Consider the following 26,315-nt stretch of genomic DNA (forward strand, 5'->3'; position numbering starts at 1 on the left):
TCTCACTGCACTATTTTGTGTCTGTTTCAGTTTTTAAAAATGTTTTTTTAGAGTTGTAGGGTCCCGAATTATATGTGCATATTCTATTATTGGCCTAACCAAGGTTAAATAACATTTTAGTTTATGTTATTATTTAGCTTGTAGAAATGTCTTTAATTTATTCGTTAGTTACTTCGTTACATGTTGTGGTCAATGCGTTACAAAAAGTGGTCACTATGATACGATCTGGTCACTCCCTGATATTGGTACATTAATGCATAATTCAATGTTGTCACTGTGTGGTCTTAGTTATATTCTTTATCACTATGGAAGATGATGTGGTGGCTGTCTGACCTGGTGCGCTTAGTGTCTGATGCGAAAAGAGGAGGTCACTGCTAAAAACAATTACTATTTTTTCAAGAAAAGTTTGTAGCTGCTGGTCGCCTAATGAAGCACTTGGCTGTCATATCAAAAGCGCTCTAGTTTGAATTCTATTGAATGCGGGGATTTTTCAGTTTTAAATTTCGATATGCCTTGGTTCCTTGGTCATTTCTAAGGATGTTGACTAGTGTTCAAATTTGTGGGTTACCTCTGTAGTACCGGTCAGGAGGCGCGATGGCTGAGTGGTAAAGCGCTTGGCTTCCGAACCGAGGTTTCCGGGTTCGAATCTTGATGAAGACTGAGATTTTGAATTTCGGGATTTTAGGGCGCCTTCGAGTCCACCCAGCTCCAATGGGTACCTGACACTAGTAAAGGCGGTTGATCGTTGTTCTGGCCACATAACAGCCTCGTTAACCGTGGGTCTCAGAAACATACATCATCTGCCCCATAGAACGTAAGGTCTGAAAGGAAACTTTACTTTTTTACCGGTCAGTAGTGTAGACGGAATAGCTACATATTTTTAATTATTTTATTTTGTGTGTGTGTTTTCTAGATGTCAAGCTATGGCCAAGAGAAAAACAAGTCCAGCAGAGGCAGACGCTTCCAAAGCTAGCCACAGGTCAACTAATCAAGTAGGAGCGTCAGGTGACACGGAACCCACATCACCACCATCGAATTCCCAAAGCGTCAGCAACTTAAAAAGTAAATCGGAAAAATCTGTTTCAGAGGATTCGTCCCACAAGTTTTCAAGTCTTACAGTATATTCTTTTCTAATCTTACTTTTGGCTATGGTAACTTTGTATTACCTGCCAACCATCAACATCGTCTTTAATTCATACTTATATACTGAGGACAGCTTGAATGGCGGCTGGAGGCCGGCCTCGCAGGAGATTTTGGAAAAATACGACACTGACATTTGCAACATTCAGCGACTGTCAGTCAGCAGCCTGAGCCCCGCTAATTTTGAAAAAGAGTTCCGCTTCAAAAAACCTGTCTTAGTTACGTTTCCAAATGGGCTCAAGGATTGGACAGACCCTGACCTGTGGTCAAGGCAAGGGCTACTTAAGGCCTACAGCAACTGGACATTACATTCCGGACAATCGCTAGAAATTGTTAGAGCGGGCGGGAACGCCAAGCACAGAACTTCCTTCTCAGAGTTTGTCGACAGTCTGCTTGCGGAAACAAACAAAACAACGAATGAACCACTGTAAGTTGAATTAGGCTAGTACGAGCTGATTCAGTTGTACGAATAGGCTTGTGCGATATAATTAAATTGTGTGAATAGGATTGTGCCTAGTTAGATCTAATTGAGTTGTATAAATAAGCTATTGCGATCCTTATTAAGTTGTATGAATAGGCTACTGCGATGTAATTAAATTGAGTTCTATGAAGAGGCTAAACTTTTTAACATTAGCGTTAGCGAAAAAAAAAACATAACAATGCTTTTAGCTTTCTCAATACACAGTGATGCTATCACTTATCTAGACCAGTTGGGAAAATTTGGGGGAGGGGGGGGGGGGAAAGAAATGTGTGGGTGGATTTTACGTAATCATTTTCAAGCATTTATTTAAAAAAAGGTGGGGGGCAGGGCAGAGCTTCGACCTGAATTCGAACTTAAGACTTAAGCCGACATCCAAACCACTCTGCTAGTGAGGTATGTATGAAAATAGAAGATTGTACCTATAGTTATCTATTGTTTGTTTCAAACTTACTTAAAAAGGCGACCCATAAAGGGGACTAATTCAGCTTATACTAACACCTCAGTCTATTTCTTTCCCTTGTACGAGATAAAATAAATAAATTTTATAAAGCGCTAATTTCATGCTTATAGCAAGCTCAGAGCGCTTTGGTCCAATCTCATTTGTGGACTTGTGGGGGGGGGGGGAGGGAGTATCTGGGAGAAGGTTTTTCCGTGCTGCCTTTAGGCGCTGAGTAAACACAACTCAGATCGAATCGGTGTTGAACCTCGAGCCCCCTTCCTAGGTAGCGGAGGCAAGCCAAGTTCAAGCGTACTGAGCCTCTCGACCACGCTTGCCAAACAGAATAATTAATAACCAATAGTTAATTAACCAATTTTTTTTTAAATTGATTCTGGTGTTGCGAGGTAAAAGAAATAATTTTGGAAAGCTTGATTCGAGATTGGTAGAAATAACGTCTACCAACTGTTTACCAGACAGAAAGACAAAGTGAATTGATATTAGCTTTGTAAAAAGTTTTCTATTAACTTTCTGCCTCCGGGTAGATTGAGAAAAACATGTTTACTTTTTAACTCTAACGTATTAAAATGTATGCTGATTCGCTTGCAGACATTATGGCTTTGATCGTCGGTTCTATTATGACACAGATCTGCCAAAGTCTCTTCGCTTACCCAGATATTTCCAGAGCAACGTAAGTATGCACTATATTTGGTGAGGATTTCTGTTTTGCTGAAGTGCCAATATTTGTTGATGAGTTTATATTTCTGATTTTGTTTCAATATATTGTTTATCTTTCCTTTTTATATCTTATAATGGCACAAACAGAATCACTTGCCGGGGAAATATAAAACTACTGAAATATAGTGAAGAAACCTCTAGACTTTTTTTTTCTATATTGTAATAACTGACGGGAGGCAACTCAACGAGACATAGATGTTTATTTACACGCAGACATGACAAACACATAGGACATCTGTCTTGAACACAGCATCTGCATATCGGTTCTAGACTTGGGCGGAAATCGTTCTCTCTTCTCTCTAATGTCAACATCCTTCCTAGTCTAGTGTCTAATAGTGCGCCCCTTCTGCACTATCTTGGATAGCGGTGTGCATGGCAAGGTTATAACACTATTTTTTAATAAACTTCTTCAAAACTTAAATTCAATTATTTATAATACAGTATTACTTGCTTTTGTTCTACGCTTATAAACGTTTGTTTACCGTAAATTAAAACCGGATAATCACATTTGTTGGCGAAGTGACTAGGGCGGCATAGGCGACAACGAATAGGGTGGCCCCCAAATGAAATTGAAAATAAAAAAATAAGATTGAGAAATATGCAAGGAGTTAAAAACCATCCTGTATCTATATCAAAATCAACAAAGAAGTTACATTCATATAGCGCCGATAACACAGTGCATTGCATGAACCACTCATGATCATTAGACTGGAAATAACTTTTCACCAAAAAGAAGAAACAAATGTCTTCTAGCATATGTAGTCTAAGTTGGCTGCCTAGTTTGCCTATTCCTAAGGCCGGCCTTGCCGGATCTTACCAATCGAAATGCAAACAAAGAGATTAACGTGATTTTAATTGATCATGTAAATCCCACAATTACTGTTAACCTTAGTTCAGTAAAAAAAAAATAGAAACAAAAAAATATATATATAAAAACTAAATAATAATAAAAAAATTCTATAGATTTGAAACTTCATCATGTTTGTCGATCTCTTCACGTACAGCAGATGTAATAGGTATCATTTAAATTTTGGTTCCATTGAACCAAACTTCACGATTTCCTACAATCGTGCTTTAAAAATGAAATTAACCAATTCTTGTTAGAGATCTCCACAACAAATGTGATTATCCGGTTTTAATTTACGGCATAAACAAACGTTTAGAATCCTAGAACAAAAGCAAACGATTACGTGTCGGTTTTCCTCAGGAAGTTTGCTTTATTGAAAACAAAAAAAAAACCTTGACCAAATTTTTTTTTTACCGTGGACACTGTAGCTATCAATGTATACGCTACAGTGAAAGAAAACAGAAAAGGAGATGGTCAATGGCCAGATATTTTTAGCGACACGTGATTATCTCAATTGTCTGTCCAGAAAAGAAAACCGCTTGCGTAGATCACGAGCTTAAATTATGGACATTGTCTCACTTATTGATTGTGTTTACTTTTTATGTTATTTTGTTAAATTGGGTATACTTTTATAATTGAATTCGGTAAATACTAGTTTAATAATTGTAAAAAAAAAATATAACTATAGATTGATTCATACAATAGGGATATATATTTTGCTTATTTTAGATGTTCGAATTTTCCTTCAGATTCTGAAGATAATTACATCTTATCCCGAACCTGGGACCTTTGAGACCACCGAACGACAGTCCATACCGCATACCAGACGACCATGCAGCCATCTAAGAAGGCAGAGAAATAATGTTTATTAAGATTGGAATGACGATCCAATGGAATTGGCTGGTGGAATTTGTAGTTTCAAAAGTGAAATCTGATGACCCAATATCCTATGTATGCATGAGATCCTGGTTTAGCTGAAGTGCCTAGTGCTATTAGAGCATTGATTAACATGCATTACCACATTGACTTAGTGGCAGGCGTTGGTCGGACATCATTGTCTTATTTTTTTAAGTAGCTTCATTGTTTTATAGGATAAGAAATAACATAATTTTCTTTAGGAAATAAAATATTTTATCATCCAAGTAGAAATCGTGAAAATTTTGAATTAATTTGATAATCAATTCACACTAGAAGATTTAATATGAAGCTTACAACTTATAAAATGAATAGTCTAATTTTTTTTGGACCATGAAGCAAGCCTGTCTCTTCAATACATAGGTTTGCAAACCGAAAGTTCAAGAATGGACTCCTATCGGAACGGAATTGTTTTTCTTTCATTATACTACTCTTCTGTGTACAAACTCGAAGCTTCGAAAAGTCAACGTATAAATAAACTTCCTGTTTACACTTCCCTTGGGACCTTGACGCGTACACCACGTGACAGAGCTGGTAATCCAAACAAACACAGCATAATTTATGTATTTAGCAAAACAATCGATCGTCTTTCTGTTACCCATTAACCAAATTAGTATCAATGCCACATCAGACTTTTTCTTTTGTGAAATCTTAGTTTTTAAAGAACAGACTAGCCTGAGTGTGCACTTGATCTGCTAAAGGTCAGGTGACCAGCTGAAACCCAGTGTACTTGTCGTGTCACACAGCTCAACAAGATTTCAAGGGGTGTGCTCAATGACAATCTAGCCCAGGCTCTACCTGGACATGCACCAAACGGTAGAGCTTGTGAAGTAGCGTTGTGTCAAAGCGGAAGAGCTCTTGTGTGGTTGTTGAACTTGGGTCCTGGATCCTGTCATCGTGGCTTTGGCTATGTAGATCAGTGACTTCCTGTTGAGACAGTGTTGTCAAATCTAGTTGACTTTCCACCCCCTCCGTTTTTATTTGATCTTCGACACTGGATCCAAGCGTGTTGCTTGTACATTACACTGGCAATCCATTGATCCACGCTATTTAAGTTTGAAAATTGCAATATATTTTGAGTTTACATGGATGTTAATATGGGCTTGACTGTAATTTAAATAGTCTAATGACAATTTAATGATTGCTTTTGGTAGTGAGGGACAAGGCGCCCTTGTATAGGAATCGTTTAGTGTGGAACAAGTATAAGGATGTTATGGAGTGTGTGTGTTTCCTTGGTGATGATGAAGAAAGGGAGCATTCATTGTTAGTCTTTTAGAATTAAGCAAGATAAGCGGCACTCTCATACGCCATGTTAAGAACGGGAGACGACTCCAGGGTTCTAGAGTGTAAGGGCCTGTTTTTTTGTGTAGTGAGCTAGATTTTATATATGTATATGAAATATCAGTTTACATCATTGCTAAAGTCAACTACATTTATTTCATTTCATCTCAATGTGTATTTTCTATATAGTAATAAACGATATATTCAGTTTTGCTTAAAAAAAAAAAAAGCAAAGCTTTGTTCAAGTTACTTCAAGTTCTATAATTAAAAATGTAATACGCCTACATCGGTTTGATTACGCTAGCAGCATAGTTTAGTCTTTGACCGAGTATCAATAAAATACTGATGCTTTTTTAAAAAAACTAAATCTAATTATTAACTAAACGGAATAAGACTTTCTCCCCTAAAAATCCTAACAGTCGTTACCTTTACCTGTTATGTTTGTGAACGAGAGGACCTCTCCAGGGCAATGGTTATGTTTGTGAACGAGAGGACCTCTCCAGGGCAATGGTTATGTTTGTGAACGAGAGGACCTCTCCAGGGCAATGGTTTGCCTTTATAACCACAAGAGGAAACACTCTTTAAGAAGGCCCCTTTAAGGTTTACGAGAGGAAGGAGATCAACCATGACTTTGTAATATTCAATATCTAGCTAGTTTTACACATTTTCTCTTGATTTATAATTTGATTATTAAATTGAGTAAACTATAAGGATTATGAGAAATGAATCACTTAGTTAAACTAAGCTAAAGCCCTGATTTACAAGGAAAATCTTTCCGCTATTTGTACGTTTCCAGAAGAACTTGGAACAGTAACAATACTTTAAATCCATCGTATAACGTTGATTTTAGAAATAAAAGATAAAACTTCTCATGAAGATGATATATGTAGATTGATCTCATAGCTTTTCACGTTGTGTTTTTATTCTTTGTTCAAATCTACATTACATTCACAAACATTCTGGGGGGGGGGGGGGGAGGTTCCAGAATTTGTTAATTAGTCATTGCCTTGTACGTGGCTATTTCCTTACGGTGATCAAAGGGACAGAACTTATAGGACCTGTAGTACAAGAAATGTTTTGTCCTTGAGAGATTCATAAGAAGATGAACTTTCTCATGGTCTTGAGAGATTAATAAAAAGATGAACTTTCTCATGGTCTTGAGAGATTAATAAAAAGATGAACTTTCTCATGGTCTTGAGAGATTCATAAGAAGATGAACTTTCTCATGGTCTTGAGAGATTAATAAAAAGATGAACTTTCTCATGGTCTTGAGAGATTAATGAAAAGATGAACTTTCTCATTGTCTTGAGAGATTAATAAAAAGATGAACTTTCTCATTGTCTTGAGAGATTAATAAAAAGATGAACTTTCTCATTGTCTTGAGAGATTAATAAAAAGATGAACTTTCTCATTGTAAACATGTATTTCCCGGAACCATCGGTATGGAACACATTTCACTCCCCTTTTTTCTCTTTTTTATTTGTCTCTCCTCCCGCTGATCTTTACGTATCACTTTCTTTCTCACCATTCTTTCTCTTCATTTCTCTCTTTCTCTTCATTTCTCTCTTTCTCTTCATTTCTCTCTTTCTCTTCATTTCTCTTCATTTAACAGTGTCGACTGAGACATTTTCTGAGATAAGTGCAGGTCTGCAGCAGTGCCGCTCTCAATCTTACCATAAATGTTCCGGGTCACGAAGAAGCCTACGATGTCAGTTGTCACCATCATCTCGGCTGATATCACCATTGGGACTATTTCAATGTATCATTAGAAGAAGCAAATAGTTGTAGTTATTAGAATGTCAGCCCATCGGAGTAAGTCTCCGGCTATTCCAGAAATAAGCTTCTCAGTACATATACACAAATGGTGATCGTTTTTCTGTTCAGAACAGGTGTTTATAAAAATGTGTTGATTGCGAAATACAAGTAGATCCTACATCTCTTTCATCTCTCTCTCTCTCTTTCTCTCTCTCTCTCTCTCTCTCTGTTTCTCTCTCTGTATATATAATTCTCTCTTCTATGATACATAGGCCTACATAATGGCGCGTAATTATTTTCGCGTTGATTCGGTGACAAGCTTGAAGTTAGGGTTCACATTCATGGCATTTCCCCTCTGCCTGGCTGTAATTTCCCTCCTATATCACATTTCGAAATGTCACTGTTAGAAGGAGGATTTTGATAGGGCGTACTGTACCTTAACAGGAGGTGGGGGGGAGCATTTTGTTCAGTAATATCGTTAACATGTAGAATGGCTCATCGTTGCTTGTCTGATATATATATTTCGTCGATTGTCTGATATATATATTTCGTCGATTGTCTGATATATATATTTCGTCGATTGTTTGATATATATATTTCGTCGATTGTCTGATATATATATTTCGTCGATTGTCTGATATAGATATTTCGTCGATTGTTTGATATATATATTTCGTCGATTGTCTGATATATATATTTCGTCGATTGTCTTATATATATATTTCGTCGATTGTCTGATATATATATTTCGTCGATTGTTTGATATATATATTTCGTCGATTGTCTGATATATATATTTCGTCGATTGTCTGATATATATATTTCGTCGATTGTTTGATATATATATTTCGTCGATTGTCTGGTATATATATTTCGTCGATTGTCTGATATATATATTTCGTCCATTGTTTGATATAGAGCTATGATAACAAACTGAAGGTCCTAAGTTTAGAGCGATTGGGGTTATTGGCTAATTGGCTAATATACATACAGGCACTCTAGAAGACTTTGTTTGGTTAATTAAAGATGATTGAACACTGGACTGGCCACGTAATAAATTTTTTAAATGTTAGATTTCATAAATAGCATAATATAGTCTAACTAACTTTGGAAATCGTTACGTTTAGCATTAATGTCTTTAGTTTTAACATGGTCAATTTCTCTCTGTCTCAGTCTCTCTATCTCTCTAGTCTCTTTGTCTCTCTAGTTTATCTGTCTCTCTAGTCCCTCTCTCTATATATTCTCTCGGTCTCTCTAGTCTCTTTGTCTCTCTAGTGAGTCTTGTCTATCTGTCTCTCTAGTCCCCCCCCCCTTCTCTCTCTCTCTCTCTCTCTGTCTCAATTTGTAGTCCTTTGCCAAACTAATATCTTACTTTGGTCTAAGTTCGAGGCCCTTCTTGAAGACGGTCGTTGACTTATAGCACCAAACTGCTGTTAGACAACTAAACCGATGTAGGCGTAATTTTTCTTAACTTGTAAAACTTGAAATAACTTTTTTTTTTGCGTAATACTAATTATAACTTGTATTATAATATAGACAAAATCAACTTGATAATGAATGAAAATAAATGTAGTAGACTTTAGTAATGATATAAATGGTATTTTGGACGAAATCTAACTCACTACAAAAGCACGTCTTTTCAGTCTGGCGTTCTGGAATCGTCTCCCCTACCTAAGACCGCTGACGACAGTGCCGTTTATCTTGCATCATTCACTACCATTCCCTAACCTCTTCCTACCGTCGCAATAGAAACACACACACACACACTCCGTAGCAGCCCTTTTCAATAAAAGTATTTGTAAATGGTATAAAGTTTTGAGGATCACTGATTTTAGTAACAAATTTCAATGTTATATAATTTAAATAAATATATATATATAAATATAAATGCGCTTAAACCATACGACCAGACAGTGATGTAGATAGAATGCAGTGGGACTGTGAATGATAAGCAGCTCAAATAGCTGCCATAAAAATATCACAAAGACGACACTTACGACACTCTCACATATTAGTGACATATCGTGGAGGGTTTCTTTTATCATACATCGTAATTATATCCCATATCATTTAGGAAAGTATTAATAAATTATGAAGTTGTCTCCATGTCGTCTACATGTATTGATTCTATTCTATATCAAGTTGTTGAAGCATCTTTCATGTGTTTTTGTTGGTTTGGAGAAAACATTATGCTTTCTGTCTAGAGTAGAGAGACTATTCTGTGTTTTTATAGAAGTGAAAGAAACTTGATTTCAGCTACAATCTATGAGAAATATCTAGAACTTTATTTTTTTTTCTTTTATTATTAGTTCCTCCAGGAATGAAGATGATTATGCCCTAGCCCAAATCTCACATAGGAGAAAAGGGGTTAAATATTTAATTTTTAAACAAAATGTTCGTTTCAAGAAGACAAAATGTAGCTGGTAAAATTTAATTTCCATAAGCGCTTTTAGTTGTTAAGATTAACGGACAGATTGACAGAAATAACACACAGATTTATAGCGGATTTTTTTAAACCTTTTCCTGGACCCCTAAATACATCCCTTAACTCACCAAACTCATGCTAATAATTTACTTTTATGCCCTTTGAATCAAATACAATTTCTTTGTTGCATTATTTAGAGGCTATATCTAGGATAAAAAAGTAAAGTAAAGTTCCCCTTTCAGACCTTGTGGTCTTTAGGGCAGATGATGTAAAGGTCATCTGTTTCTGTGGCCTACGGTTAACGAGGGTGTCATGTGGCTAGCACAATGACCATCCGCCTTTTCTTTTCCCTAACTAATGTCAGGTACCCATTAGAGCTGGGTAGACTCAGAGGCGCCCGAAGATCCCGAAATTAAAAATCTCAGTCTTCACCAGGATTCGAACACGGAAGCCAAGCGCTTTACCGCTTAGCCATGGCACCTCCCAGGCCTATAATAATCAAAGATCTATAATAATCAAAGAAAAATACATAGGCGTATTTAGGCCTAATAGCTGTTTAAATATGTTTCTAAATTAGGCACAAAATACATTTCTTTTTAATTTCTACTTTTCTACATAAATTTTTTTTTTTGCTAAACTTCGTCAATAAAACCCCTCCCTCCCACCTTTTTTTTTTTGGGTGAATCCTTTAAATTTGTTCCGTTGTGATTGAAAATGTTTTTATTATACGTAAATTCAATGTGTGGACTATTTAATCATAACTTTTCATATTTTCTTATAGTACTTGGAAGATGACAGCATCTTCTTCCTGGGCTCATCTCTAACTGGAGTTGTCTTTCACAAGCACTCAGACACATGGAATGCGGTGGCCTATGGGAAAAAACGTTGGTTTCTATATCCGCCTTCCAGGACACCACCAGGGGGTAAGTTTAAGTGGGCTTTGAAAATAAAGTGGGGGAGGGAAAGGCAGCGAGGTGGGATGGGGTTATAAAAAAAACAACAGAACGAATATTTCTGTTTCACATCAATTTTCTAGTAAGTGAGATTCAAAATGTTTTTTTTAGATATCATGACCAGAGCTGTTCATGCTTTCATTCAAGTTATTTCCACTTTTGTTGGTTTAATTGTTTTGTTTGCTTTAGAAGTTCCTTCATAAATGAAAATTATTACATCCTATTCCAAACAACCTGCATGATGGCAGGGGATAGAAGCAGGTAGGATTTAATATCGAGACCATCAAGACGACAGTCCAAAGGGCAAACCCCATGAAAAAGCTGGAACTTGTTGTTCAATTTATTGAAAATTAAAAGTAAAGTATCTCTTTCAAACAAGCAATCTATATCTTATCTTATCTTATCTTATATAATACAGACGTTACTTCAAAAAAGAAGATGATTACGTCCTACGCGTCATGCATTTAGTCATGCATATTAACCAATGACTTAAATTCTGCCAAGTCACTGGTTTTCCTGGCTAGCTCAGGCAACCCATTCCATGCTCTAATAGCACTAGGGAAGAAGGAGTATTTGTACAAATTTGTCCTAGCATATGGGACGAGGAATGTGCCTTTATCTTTGTGTCTTTCAGAGTATTTTATTAAATTTTGTTTTTGTATTTGAAGATTATGATTCAGTGTTTTATGTATGATTGCTACTTTACTTTTGAGCCTTCTGTCCTGAAGGCTTTCTAAATTTAGTGATTTTACTAAAGGTGTTACTCTAGTCAAATGTGAATATTCGTTTGTTATGAATCTCACTGCTCTATTTTGTGTCTGTTCCAGTTTCTTAATGTTTTCTTGAGTTGAGGGGTCCCAAACGGAGGATGCATATTCTATTATTGGCCTAACCAAGGTTAAGTAACATTTTAGTTTTATGTTCTTATTTGATTTATAGAAATTTCTTTTAATAAATCCTAATGCTTTGTTTGATTTTTTTGTAGTTTCATCAATATGTGGATTCCATGATAGTTTTTCATTTATTATAACACCTAGGTATTTTGCGTTTTTAGTCTGTGATACTGGTTTGCCATGAATAAGATAAGTGGAATTAATTTGTTTTACTTCTTTTGTTACTCTTAACAACTGACATTTTTCTGGGTGGAAAGACATGCTCCAATTTGATTCCCATTTCTGTAATTCATCTAATTCTCTTTGTAAAATATCTGTGTCTTGTGTTGTTTTTATTGTTCTATATATTATGCAATCGTCTGCAAATAATCTGACTTTTGTTCCTGAACTAATGCAATTTGGTAAATCATTTATGTAAATTAAAAATAGTAGTGGACCCAAGACTGTACCTTGAGGTACACCTGAGTTTACTGTTATCGGTGTTGATTTAGAGCCATTTATTATTACAGTTTGTTCTCTCCCTATCAGAAAGTCTTTAATCCACTGATGCAGTGGACCATTAATGCCGAAATATTTTAATTTTTTAAGCAAACTATGGTGGTGAACTTTGTCAAAAGCCTTAGAAAAATCTAGTAAGATAGCATCTATTAGTTCACTATTATCTAAACCTTTTGAAAAATCATCAATTAGTCCTATTAGTTGTGTTTCACATGATCTATATTTCCTAAAGCCATGTTGGTATGGTGTGAGCACATTATGTTTGTCTAAGTGGTTTATGATGTTGCTACATATTATGTGTTCTAGGATTTTACATGTGATGCTGGTAAGTGATACTGGTCTGTAGTTCCCTGGGTCAGATTTTTCTCCTTTTTTAAATAGGGGGGTGACATTAGCTTCTTTCCAGTCCTTTGGTACTCTGCCCTGGTTAAGTGAAGCCTGAAAGAGTATTTTGAACACTGGGGCTAGCTCATTACTTAGTTCTTTGAGTAATCTAGCTGGAATACCATCAGGTCCAGAAGCTTTATTTGGTTTGGTGTTGGCTAATAGTTTTTGAATTCCATTTTCTTGTACTACTATATCTTCTATGTTGTCTACTTGGTTCAAATTCAGTAATATGTCTTTGTCTCCTGGGGCTGAGAATGCTGATGCAAAGTATTTGTTTAGAATGTTTGCTTTAGTTTCATTATCATTATGTATTATGTTATGTTCATCTTTTAATGGCGCTACGCCTGTTGTTTCCATTTTCTTAGACTTAATGTATGACCATAGGTTTTTGTTGTTATCTTTAGATATTACATTGTTTATGTATTCACTCTGCAGCTGTCTGCTTACTTTTTGGGTTAAGTGTTTAATTTTTATATACTTTTTGTAAACTCTTTCTGCATTAGTTTCTTTAAATTTTCTATAGAGGTTTTCCTTCTGTTTACAAAGCTTCTTTAGTCTATTATTAAACCAGCATTTATTTATTTTGTTTGATGTGTATTTAGTTGGTATATGATTTTCTATAATGCTTTTAAGATGGTTTTTAATGAAATTCCAGAGGTCATCGACTGGTTGGTTAATGTCTTTTTCTAATAAGAATGTTTGTTGAAAGTTTAGTGCAGCTTGGTGTAGTTGTGTTAAGTTACATTTATTCCAGAGTAAGATTTTTCTTTTAGGTTTTGTATTGGCTACTGCTTTTATCTGACTGTGTATTTTTATGATCTCATGGTCTGATAGACCAGGGATAATTTCATAATCAACTACTAATCCAGGTCTGTTGGTTAAGAAGAGATCTAATGTGTTGTTTAATCTAGTTGGCTTTTTAATGATTTGATCTAAACTTAGGTTGTGTAAAGTTTCTATGAAAAGCTCATTTATGTCCTTAAGGTTTTGGTGTTTATCTATGGTTAGTGTTTTCCAATTTATATCAGGTAGGTTGAAATCACCCATAATCCAAAAAACTGCATTTTTATTTGTCTCTTTAAGTGTAGTAATCTGATTACATAGTTCCTGCATGTATTCTAAACTAGAATTTGGTGGTCTGTAAATGCTGCCTATTATTAGGGATGTTGAGGTGGTATTAATTTTACAAAATGTTGATTCTACATTTTTTGAGTTAGGTAAGGTAATTTCTTCTGCTATAAGAGTGTTTTTTATTGCTAAAAGAACTCCTCCATGATTATCAGCCCTATCTTTTCTAAAAATTTCATAATTACTATTGAAAATTTCTGCATTATAAATTTCAGGATGCAGCCAAGTTTCTGTTCCTGCAATTATGTCTGGTTTCTCACATTCTAATAAAATTTCTAAGCCTGCTGTTTTGTTCCTAATGCTTTGAAAATTTATAACTAAGGTTTTAAGGTATTTTGGTATTACTTCTTTAGTAGGTTTGTTTAGTGAGGCTGTTGTATTAATTTTAGTAGATTTAGGTTTAACAGGAGTGGATCTGGCTAGTGGTTGGTGAGTTTGGTTCGGGATGGTGTTTAGGATGTTGTATGGGTTAGAAGTGTCCGCATCAAAGAAATCAAACAGTCCTGATGTAAACTGAGGTAACCCACACGGTACACAGTGCCATGATGCGTCTTTGTTGCCTAAGGCATAATACACAGGTGTATTCATATGGAGACATGATGCATGGTACCATTCACCATTCATCGCAGGTGTCACATTGAATGGCTTTCTGTTTCAGGGTGCATATTTTTTTGCAGATGTTGCATCTATCTTTAGATCTAGGCCCTGGATTTGACTCTACATCTCCTGCTATTAATATTAACAGTGATAGGTATTTATTTCTGCTGTGTCTGATTGAGAACTTCCATTTGTGATGGGTAATCTTCTTTAATGTTATAGATGTGTATGTTAGGTTATTTTTGAAGTTGCATTGTTCTAAAGTGTGATGATTGATTATGACTGTTGTTTCCTTTTTAAGTTTAGTGTTGACAAAGGTAGATCTAGTTCTGTGTTCAGCTAGTGTGCATTTAGTGATTATTAGGATAAATAGCCAAAGCAATTTCATGATGACTGTTCTTGATTTTAGTTTTTAAAGGAGTCTAGTCTAAATCTAGTTTAAGGTTTACAATGCCTAAGTTAAGTCTAAATCTAAAGTGAAAGCTAGTTTACAATGACAATTAAATCAAATCAAATGGTTTATTAAATTCAAAATGTGGACCTAGACTAGATAGATATCTAGATTCTAGATCTAATTCTAGATCAATATATTTATGTGTATAACTAACTACATAGAATATTACTATTAGTTATTATTAGTAGTATTAGTAGATGATTTGTAGATCTAAAGCCTTAATTAAAGTCTAAGTCTAACACTAGACAGACTAGATCTAAAATCTAAGGATATAATAATAAATATAGACTAGATCTAGATCTAATAAATTATAAGGATTAGTGAGACAAAATAGTCCTAAGCTAAGAATTGTTAATTTGAATTAATTAGTGGAAAAAATGCTGAATTAAGTTAAATATATAATTTAAAGATATTAGTTTATTAGTTAAATAGCTTTTGTAATGAATTTGGTTTGATTTAATACAACAAAACGAAAAATTTAACTCATCTCTGATTACAGTAAACAGGGAGCAGCCATCTTGCCAAGAGCGCGTAACATAAGGAAGATGATTTGAAGCTAATACATTTCTTTGACCAATAAGGGTGTCATGCAGCTACCACAATGACCAACCAATTATATTTTCCCCAACTAATGTGCTATGTTATTCAGTTTATTGAAAACTTGTGCATATATTACCTACATTTGATTCTAAAGGTGTTTACCATGGATTCACCCTGTTGGACTGGTTCCATCATGTGTATCCTGAGCTAACAGAGGAAGAAAAACCTATAGAATGTGTTCAGCAAGGTGGAGAAATATTATATTTGGTATGTGCTCTCTTGAATGAATCCACCACTTAAAATATTTTTTTATTGTTAAATGCTATAAAGTAATGATTTCACCCACATGCAACATGATTCTTTCCAACTAAGGCTTAAGGTGCACAGTAATTCTTAAAATGTAATACTGAACCACAATAACAGCCAAATTAGGAACTGACATATAGCAGTGGAATAGAAAATAGTAATTAAAAAAACATTATTTGTTTCAATTAGTTGAAATAAGTGTGGGAGCCTAAAAACACCCTTATTTTATTCCGCTTTTGATGGACAATAACTTCGAGTTGGAAATATTTTTAAGATTGATTTTGAGCATGTTTGACCAATTTCTTTTCCTTCATTTACATTTCATGATATGGAATAGGACAGGGGAAGCAATTGGTTTGGTGTTGTCATCCAGCATAGTAAAAAAAAAAATTCCCCTTTCCTACCTTGCGATCTATTGAGCAGATGATGTTAAGGTCACCTGTTCTTTGGCCAACAGTAAATGAGCAGGGTGTAATTTGACCAGCACAACGTCCAACTGCCTTTACTTCCAATTAATAAATATACATAACAGCAAGTAGTTCTTGAGCAAAACAGTACCATCATTTTATCTCAGCTCTAGGCTTCTTATTTATAAAGTTATAGTGAATGGTATGAAAGTTTAGAATCTCTGATTTAAGTTACGCAATTTCAAGCAGCACCAATATATGTATATATATATGTCTATGTGAGTGTGACATGCAGAAGATACTTTTCTACTCGTTTTGTTTTAGCAAGTTTTGGACATTCCTTCTGAAATGAACATTATTTTGCCCTGCCCTAAACCTCCTAGGAGTATGGGGGAGATGATGGTGGGCAGTGTTCAAACTCCTGACCATTGTGATGAGACTCCGATGTACATATCATTCAGCCAGGCAATCATCTTTCTTTATAGTTTCTAATATTTAAAAGGGAAAAATTAGATTCACAATTAGCTTTTTTATTTTTGAAAAAAAAAAACATTCATTATCCATTTTCTTGATTTGATCCTAAATATTTTATGTTTTTCTCATTACTTATTTCACATCAATTGCTGAACATTTTTTTTATTCTATTCTGCTTCAGCCAGAAGGCATGTATCATGCAACTTTAAATCTTGGTGATACAATTGCACTGGCCATTCAGAAGAAAAATGCAACTACAGAAATTGAAAAATTGTCATACGAAGGTAGGTAATCATTTTGGCTTTACTCTTTCATTGCATGATTTTTATGTACAAAACATTTTAGATTTGTAATTAATGGGACTACAAAATGCTAAATTTTAATGCATGTAATCATGTGTAGTTTAGTATTAAGTAACTAAAAAAATTTTTCTATAGCCACTAGGCTAAACAACTTGATGTCTGAAATTTCTGAAGATGATTCAGACAAGGCCATCAACATGAAACTGCGTGAGATTTATGAAAGAACATTAGAACTATATCCAGGTATATAACATTGTATAAGTCTATATCCAGTCTAAATAATATTGTATAAGTATATATCCAGTCTAAATAACATTGTATAAGTATATATCCAGTCTAAATAACATTGTATAAGTATATATCCAGTCTAAATAACATTGTATAAGTATATATCCAGGCTAGATAACATTGTACAAGTCAATCAATTTGACAGTTTTGAAAGAGCATTAAAGATACTGGCTTCTATTTTTATAATAAATTATTAGCAATCATATAATAAAGATTCTATTTGTAGCATTATTGTTGTGATGATTATATGGTGAGGTTATTTTTAGCACCATAATAAATATGATTATCACCAATAATACATTTATACTGTCTAATATATAGTGGAACATGGTAGCAGTGTATTAAAGGATGGGTAAATGTGATGAAACATGTAGCTTGATTTAAGTGGATGAAAATTTTGTTTTATTTGAATTATCCAGATTCTGGTATAAAAACTTCGAATTAACCAATTTTTTTATAAAGACAAAAATGAGAAAAAAAATTAAAAGAAATGAATTTGATTTAAGTTGAATTTGAATTTATGCAAATTCAAATTAGCTGAATTCCACTATTCTTATTTTTTTAGGCTGTTTTTTCTTTTTTTTTTTAAAAATCATCACTAGTTTTTACTTTTTACTTCACTGTCTTTGGACGTATGTGTTGCATTAACAGTCTCATCATAGGATGTAATTTTATTATAATAAAATAAGGTATAATAAGGTTATAACCAATTCAGCACTTATAATTTGTTATATCAACTGCTTTCTTGCAGACAATGCTGAAGCCCACCATAAGCTTGGTCTCGCCCTGTTCAACATGGGTTTGTATCGGGATGCCTTACCCCAGTTCATGAAAGCTATCAAGCTGGATCCTTATTTTGTTTTAGCCTACATACACATGGCTAAATCATTAGCTAAGGTAACTTTGTAAGAATGATATTACATCAGCTGTATGTAAAAAAAATAATTCTTAAACTCATTACAATAAAATAATGCACCTGTTACATCAGGATAGCTGCTTGGCCTTGGTCAAGTGGTATGTGCTCTAGAATGTTATCTCGATTGTGCTGAGTTTGAACCCTGCCCAATTGCCATCCCTCCTCATCCTGTGGAAGAAGAATTGAGCTAGGACATAATTAATAATCTTTAATTCTGAAAAGACTTCTGAAACGTATAAAGCAAACAAAACAACTCTTTTGTAAGAAGTATTAAATAAAATTATATTCTATTAGATCAACAAATTTTCTAACAAAATATTGATAAAGGGATACTCTTTTACAACTTAAATATAAACACCAATTTTATGTTTCTTTTTACCAGTAGGCCCCTAATATTTAAAAAAATTTTTTTTGAATGTTATCCAGAGCAGAATATAAAGATAAGTATAAATCTTTTCAGTGAGGCTGTTAGAGGGGGGGGGGGGGGCTTACACAGATTATTTCTCTCATGGTAATTTTTTCTTTTTATCTGGCACAATCATTGGCCTCCTTCAGTCGTAGAACGACTATGGTTCATCTCAAAGCACACTTCCTCATGTGGCTGTGGAGCCCTATTTTGGAGAGACACTCCCGTCCACAGATAGCGCAGGTTAAGGTGGCTTTTACTTCGTTGGTAGAGGACCTGGCCGTTTTTCAGATTGTACGTTTTTCTTCCTGAGCTGAGACCCATGTACTTTCACTGTCCATAGCTTTCTTGGTCACTGTCTCTCTCCATCTGTTGTGGTCTAGAGCTATGTCTTCCCAATTGTCAGTATTGATGTTCACTGATTTGAGGTCACGTTTTATTACATCTATGTACGGGAGGTGGGGGCGACCAGTTTTTCTTGTGCCAGTCGCGAGTTGACCATAGAGGATGACTTTTGGGATGCGCTTGTCCTCCATCCAGCGAACATGTCCAAGCCAGCGCAAGCGGTGTTGTCTGAGAGCTGTAAAGATGCTGGGAATACCTGATCGCGCAAGGATCTCAGTATTGCACACTTTTTCTTTCCATGTGACATTCAAGATCCTACAGAGACATCTCAAATGGAATGAGTTCAGTTTTCTCTCTTGCATTGCGTAGGTGGTCCATGATTCACTGCCATACAGCAGTGTACTCATAACGCATGCCTTGTAGACTTCCATTTTGGTCACCGTAGTTAGCTTATGGTTTTCCCAAACTCTTGGCCTGAGTCTAGCGAAGGTCGAGGCAGCCTTCCCTATGCGTTTTTTTATCTCCTCTTCTAGAGATAGGTCATCTGTAATTGTGGATCCCAGATAGCAGAATTCGTTTACGGCGTCCAGCTTGTTATCGTCAATGAGGATGGAGGGTGGTGCTGTAGTAGATGGCACAATAATCTTTGGTTAATATTATTTTACAAAGAATAACAGAAAACTCTTTTTGTAATCTCTAAATTTTTGCTTACTATTTTTCCTTGGCATTGTCTGCAAATGAGCTTACAGCTCAGCAGCAAAAGCTGGCTAGAAAAAGAATTGTGTTATTATGTATTAGCCTTTTTTTTTCTAAAATTATTAAATTTTTTACTATCTTGTGTCATAAAATTTCTTTCATTGTTGAAAATTATGCTTTTTTTAAATAATAAAATAAATTTTGTCATTAGAAATCATTTAATCATTTGAAAATAATCTAATTTAATTATTGCATGAAATAACTTCAAAGTTAATTAATATTGAGGCTGCACTGTTTGTCTTTGGTAAATTTTAAATTAAAAAGTATTTCACCATCTTCATGTTTCAGCTTCGTGATTATGTAAAAGCAGATGTTGTCTTTCAAAAAGCTATTGAAATATCACCAAATCTTTGGGACAACTATAAAGAATATGGAGAATTCCTTTTGCAGCAAGGACGGCCTGCACATGCACTTCCTATTTATAAAAAGGTAGAGAAAGGGTCCACAAAGCCACCATCTTTTTTGAGTCCGATGGCTTTAATTCCACTGATACTTAGAAATCTTCTTATCTTCTATCTTATATAATACAGACGTTACTTCAAAAAAGAAGATGATGACGTCCTACGCGTCATGCATTTAGTCATGCATATTAACCAACGACTTAAATTCTGCCAAGTCACTGGTTTTCCTGGCTAGCTCAGGCAACCCATTCCATGCTCTAATAGCACTAGGGAAGAAGGAGTATTTGTACAAATTTATCCTAGCAAATGGGCGAGGAATGTGCCTTTATCTTTGTGTATTTCAGAGTATTTTATTAAATTTTGTTTTTGTATTTGAAGATTATGATTCAGTGTTTTATGTATAATTGCTACTTTACTTTTGAGTCTTCTGTCCTGAAGGCTTTCTAAATTTAGTGATTTTACTAAGGGTGTTACTCTAGTCTAATATGAATATTCATTTGTAATGAATCTCACTGCTCTATTTTGTGTATGTTCCAGTTTCTTAATGTTTTCTTGAGTTGAGTGGTCCCAAACGGAGGATGCATATTCTATTATTGGCCTAACCAATATGAATAGAAGGTGACCGGTCACTTCATCCCCGGTCACTTCATCCCCGGTCATTTCATCCCCGGTCACTTCATCCCCGGTCACTTCATCCCTGGTCATTTCATCCCCTGGTCACTTCATCCCCAGGTCACTTCATTCCCGGTCATTTCATCCCTAATTAAATATTTAAATATAAATATAATTATGTAGAATGCTTTTTGACATTTTATGACTTATTACTAATACGTTTATAGAGTTTCCTCTTCCAGTTTCTTTTCTTAATGAGAAATCTTATTGTAAATCTGGGTGTGTACTTAGCTATAGCGCTTCTATTGGATGTGGGGGTTGTAATATCATAATATTATCCGGATCGAAGGCCAAGTAAAAAATCATTTGAGAGATAGAAGTGCGATTAGAATAATTATGATCATGCCGCTGATAACATATCATCAAAGACCAAGTTGTGGTGCAAGTAGTGGAAATCTTTTGAGAGATAGAAGTGCGATTACAATAATTATGACCGTGCCACTGATAACTTATCAATAAAGGCCAAGGTGTGGTGCAAGTAGTGGGAATCTTTTGAGAGATAGAAGTGCGATTACAATAATTATGACCATGCCGCTGATAACTTATCATCAAAGGCCAAGGTGTGGTGAAAGTACGACCATGTTTCAATTTATTTTATTTTTCAATCGCTCTTTCTTGAAAATGGGTGCGTCATTTTTAGCCTTTAAATAAGGTTTTATTTTTTTTCTAATAAAAGTGGAGTTCACCCATCCTCGTGATATCATGTCGCCTGTATAAGTTTTGCTTTAATTCCTTTTAAACATTAACGTGTTACAATTTTGTCATTTAAATAAAAAATGAATACATTAAATATTCCTCATTTCATGATTTTTTAAATTACAATTTGTTAGATAAAAATGATCAGATGATGAAAATATCAGGGGATGAAATGACTGGGGATGAATGACCAGGGGATGAAATGACCGGGGATGAAGTGACTGGGGGATGAAGTGACCAGGGGATGAAATGACCGGGGATGAAGTGACCGGGGGATGAAGTGACCAGGGGATGAAGTGACCAGGGGATGAAATGACCGGGGATGAAGTGACCGGGGATGAAATGACCGGGGATGAAGTGACCGGGGATGAAATGACCGGGAACCGAATAGAAGATATTGATTAGAACTTGTTTCTTTTGAAGGTAGATTTTTGAGTTGGGAAATTTTCTCACAATAAAGAAGACAATATAAAGTCTCATGTTTTTCTGGTGTTTAACTATAAGTGGGTAAATACTATTATAAACTTTTTACATGAGAATAATTAAATAAAAAAAATATATTATGGGTTGAAGAATAACTATTATAAATTAAGAAGCATATTTAAACAGGACTTATTTTGGAAAAACTGTGGGCAATTCCTTAATTTATTGTTTCACACTAAATATTGTGGTTTTCTAATATGTAGCTACTATAGACCACAAGGTCTGAAAGGGGAACTTTCTTTTTATATTTATGTTTTAATCAATTTTTCTGTTTAGTTGGGGGGGGGGGTGGAATTACCCCCCTCTCCACACCTTTGAACCCCAACCCTCTAGTAAGGAGGAAGTCTGATTTTTTTATGCAGAATAAATAGTTTGTTAGCAAAATTATTTCAATATCTAGATGTTATGTTCTACTTAGTTGATATTTTTAACCACTATGTATTGGCCAATCATGTCACACTGCACTTGTATGTCAAGTTAAATCATTAGTAAATATAAAATAAGGAGAGTTTTCAGTACCTGGTGCCTTTAGTCTATCACTTCCATTCCTTTTTTTCTACCAAAAACCTGACTTGTAAAATATGATAGTGAAATAGAGCAACAGTTTTTACTTAATCCCAAAGGTTAATTTTAAAATGTCTATTCTCTGGCATGATTTTGTCATAATTATTTAAAGAAAGACCTTGCTTTGGAAAATTTAGAATTCATAATAAACTTTTAAGTATAAGAAGAACGAATAAGATGAGGTGCTCCTGGATCTGCCAGTGGGGTCAGAATATGTGTGTCTTTATACATAGTGTTAGGATTTACTGGGGTTAGGGTTTGGAAAAAATTCCCCTCTCTCCAATGAGTATACTTTAAATAAACCATGATACCTGTGCATTTTTCTTTTGATTCTATTTTTTTTTAACTCAGAATTTTCATGAATTTAATATAAATTTAATATAAACAATTTTAATTGATTAATTACACATTTTCAGGGCACTGAACTGATGCCTGAGTTGACACCATTCTGGCATTATTACAAACATTGCCAACAGCAAGTAGGTGATATTGAAGGAGCCAAGCAGTCTGAGCAAATCATTGTAAAATTACAGAAACAAGAAGAAACACAAGACTCATGATCTAGATCAGAGGCTCCCTCTGCTGTCCAAGAATTCTAACATCAACAAAATCAAGTTTCATTATATTCAAATATGATTATAAGATGTTTTTTTTAACAGTAGAGAAAATAATTACCTAAAAATTTCCGGGATAATAGTTGTCTCTATTGAGATGTCTGCTGAAAGTGTTGAAAAATATTTACACTATGAAATAGTTTCAATCTTATCAATTGAATCAATTAAAAAGATGACTGGCTCTCAGGCTAGTGAATGCAGTTTTGTTTAAGAAAAATGTAAATATTTATTGTGCTCACTAACTTGATTACATTGAAGATTATACCTACATTCTGTTTTCAGGTCTAAATAGTAGGGCATTATGTTAAATTGTCATTTGCTTCATTAAATTATTGAAAACATTTACATAGAAAAGAGATTGTGATATTAAAAGTAATTCCTATAATGTTTTTGAATGGTGCTTTATATAATGGTTACAGCTGTGGGTATCAATGTTGGGATCTAAATTTGTTGTTATTATTGTTTCTTCAAGAGAAAAAATTACAACCTATCTCTTGAGATGTTTGTTTGTTTGTAAAATGTTTCGGATGTTCCTACAGAGTTGAAGATAATTTATGTCCTAGTCCAAATCTCCTGCAGGACAACAGGGGACAGCAGCCAGCAGGGTATGAATCCGGGACCATTGAAACAGCTGAACAACAGTCCAGTGGTTGTACAGCATGACCAATTATTAATATTCAGGAGCAGAAGATATATTGCTAATTGTATCCATTCTGAAAGCATGAATTTTAAGGCTGTACTCTTACATACTGTATTTACGTCTTGTTTTTTTTTTTTTAAATATGGTCACAATGTTGGACAAAAACTTATTCTGCTATGTTGTTTGAATTGATGCTAAAAAGAAATCCATTACGAATGTACATTTAAAAATATAATTTTAATGCACATTTTAAAAAATGACATAAGATACTCATTTAACCAAATAAGACAAATAACTTATATTTCCTATTTGGTAAGGGAAAGCTTTTTTTTTTATAAGCTTTACAATGGTAGGCTTATATATTTCTAAATTGTAAAAGCCTGCATTAGAGTGAATGTCTTATTTCCGCTAACCATTCCTAATTAAATCTATTACTTCTGTGATGTTTTTTTGGACTGAAAATGGGTGAAAAGGAGGAGGGGGGGGGGGAACTAAATTATGGGGTAAGGTTGAAGTAAATCATTTTACAACTTAACCATCTCCAACTTACATTTTAACCTTTTTTTGTGTGTTGTATATTTCCTTTTTTTTTTATTTTCAAAAAATTGTGCTTCACTTTTGTGAAGTTATACTATTCTATCTAGACATTTAAAACGATTGCTTAAGTTTTACATGTTATTTTCTTAATTACACATTCCATATACGTATGTTTTCTGTAAAGATTTTATGCTTTTAGCACACACATAAATTTTTAGCATTCGCTTTTATTCCAATATCTGTTTTATTAATGGGGTAGCATTGTAATGGACATTTGTAGCAGCTTTTTTTTTTTCTAAAAGAAAATAATTTAAAAAATTGTAAAATTTATATGTATATAGCCATTAGCCTGAAATGATTGGGACCTGAAAAACATAATTATAAAATACAATATGTAATTACATAACTGGTACAGGATGAAGTAATAAGCACAGTTTATTGTATTTCCTCTCTCTGAAATCAATTCTGTGTATAAAGTGCATGTCAAGAGAGCCAAATGTTTCTTATAAAGTAGTCAGAGTAGTTTTCTAGATTACTGTATCAGATTTTAAAATACCAGTATCATACTGTTGCAGCCATGCAATTTATTGCCGCACATCACGGAATAATCTTAACATACCCTTCCTGGAACTATTTTACACAAATTTCCAGGCGTTTCTTATTTATTAAAACAGTATTCAAGTTAAGTTATTTTTATATGTGGGGGTGATATAATTTTGCTTCTAAAGAGAAGTCTTCTCTTCAACAAAACAATGTACAGACTTTTCTAAACCAAGAGAGTTTAGAACCACATAGAACATTATTCTGTTTTGTTCCTTACACTGTCTAACTTTGAAACGTACTGTAATTTTTATAATTTTTAGTAGGGCCTACATAATACACTTATTCAATGTTCTTTCTTAGTTTTTTTAAATTCCTTAAAACATTCTAATTTTTGTTTCGGATTAAGCGAACTTTTGGATTACTGAAGTCCTGATTATCAGGACTCCACTATATATATTTAAGACCTACCACTGTAGATTTCAATTTTTTTATTTATAATGCGTTTTTTTAATTAAAATTGCTTTTTTACCCTATTATGCTAATTAGCTGGGCTTTTTTTTTTTTCAATATTTTTTGCTAACGGTACCAATCCAATATGATCTCAAACATGCCAGATCTATTTCATATTACTTTAAGCTTTGAAATAGTGTATAAATATTCTCCCCAAAATCTGCTTCTTAATTTACATATGTATCTCTTTTATGAGACCAAATGTATTGCCATAATTATCAGTACATTGTAAGTTATTATTGTTCTCATATTTTAATGTTTAAAAAAAATGTTTTGCTCCATTTAGGAAACAAAAAACGATTTCTAAATCAGAGGCTGGATGAATTTTTTTTTTTTAAATATATAAAAAGTTTATATATCCATAATGGCAAAATAAATTGAGAATTGAATTTTCCTAGTTGTTTGTCTTTTTTTTTTTATCCCACTTTTTCTGTTTAGTTGTTTTAGTAAATTGTTTATTTTAAATTCAGTGCTTCCATTATTTTTTTTGGCCTATTAAAAACTCATATAAGTTTATTGTAATTATAATTCTTAAATACATTTATTTACAAACAATTTTTTATTAGATTTTACTTCACAGAATTCATGTTGGCTAAAAGTTTTCTTCTAAAAATATAACAATATAACACTAAGTAAAAATCCATTGAAAATATTTTATTAAATACACACATATAGGCCTATATATATATAATATATATATATATATATATATATATATATATATATATATATATATATATATATATATATATATATATATATATATATATATATATATAATAAGGCTTTTTTTCTGAATTCTAGATTAATGAGAAATATATATCAAATTTATAATTAACTAATAATATGTTTGTATTTAATTTTTTTAATTATAGTATTTTTTTATTTTTTTTACACTACAATGTGGGTTAAATTGTTGATAATTTGTACAAAACATTTAACACACTTTTTTTTATGAGTTTTCATTGCTCTATTTAATTGATGTTG

At 33.8% G+C, this 26,315-nt stretch overlaps 1 protein-coding gene across 4 annotated transcripts in view; it reads left to right on the plus strand.

Moving 5' to 3' along the window:
- LOC106054114 (uncharacterized) overlaps nucleotides 1–25,721 on the plus strand; it is a 46,444-nt gene extending 20,723 nt beyond the window's left edge. For all 4 annotated transcript variants that reach the window (XM_056026063.1, XM_056026061.1, XM_056026064.1 and 1 more), the window contains exons 2-10: nucleotides 914–1,567; nucleotides 2,667–2,748; nucleotides 10,800–10,941; nucleotides 15,623–15,735; nucleotides 16,837–16,939; nucleotides 17,093–17,200; nucleotides 17,997–18,142; nucleotides 19,957–20,097; nucleotides 22,901–25,721. In XM_056026063.1, coding sequence (XP_055882038.1) covers nucleotides 924–1,567; nucleotides 2,667–2,748; nucleotides 10,800–10,941; nucleotides 15,623–15,735; nucleotides 16,837–16,939; nucleotides 17,093–17,200; nucleotides 17,997–18,142; nucleotides 19,957–20,097; nucleotides 22,901–23,044 — 1,623 coding nt within the window. In that variant the 5' untranslated portion in view covers nucleotides 914–923 and the 3' untranslated portion in view covers nucleotides 23,045–25,721. The remainder of the gene's footprint in view (nucleotides 1–913; nucleotides 1,568–2,666; nucleotides 2,749–10,799; nucleotides 10,942–15,622; nucleotides 15,736–16,836; nucleotides 16,940–17,092; nucleotides 17,201–17,996; nucleotides 18,143–19,956; nucleotides 20,098–22,900) is intronic.
- Nucleotides 25,722–26,315: the final 594 nt, after the last annotated feature.

The sequence above is a fragment of the Biomphalaria glabrata genome, chromosome 4 (assembly GCF_947242115.1).
Source record: "Biomphalaria glabrata chromosome 4, xgBioGlab47.1, whole genome shotgun sequence".
Classification (NCBI taxonomy): Eukaryota; Metazoa; Mollusca; class Gastropoda; family Planorbidae; genus Biomphalaria; species Biomphalaria glabrata.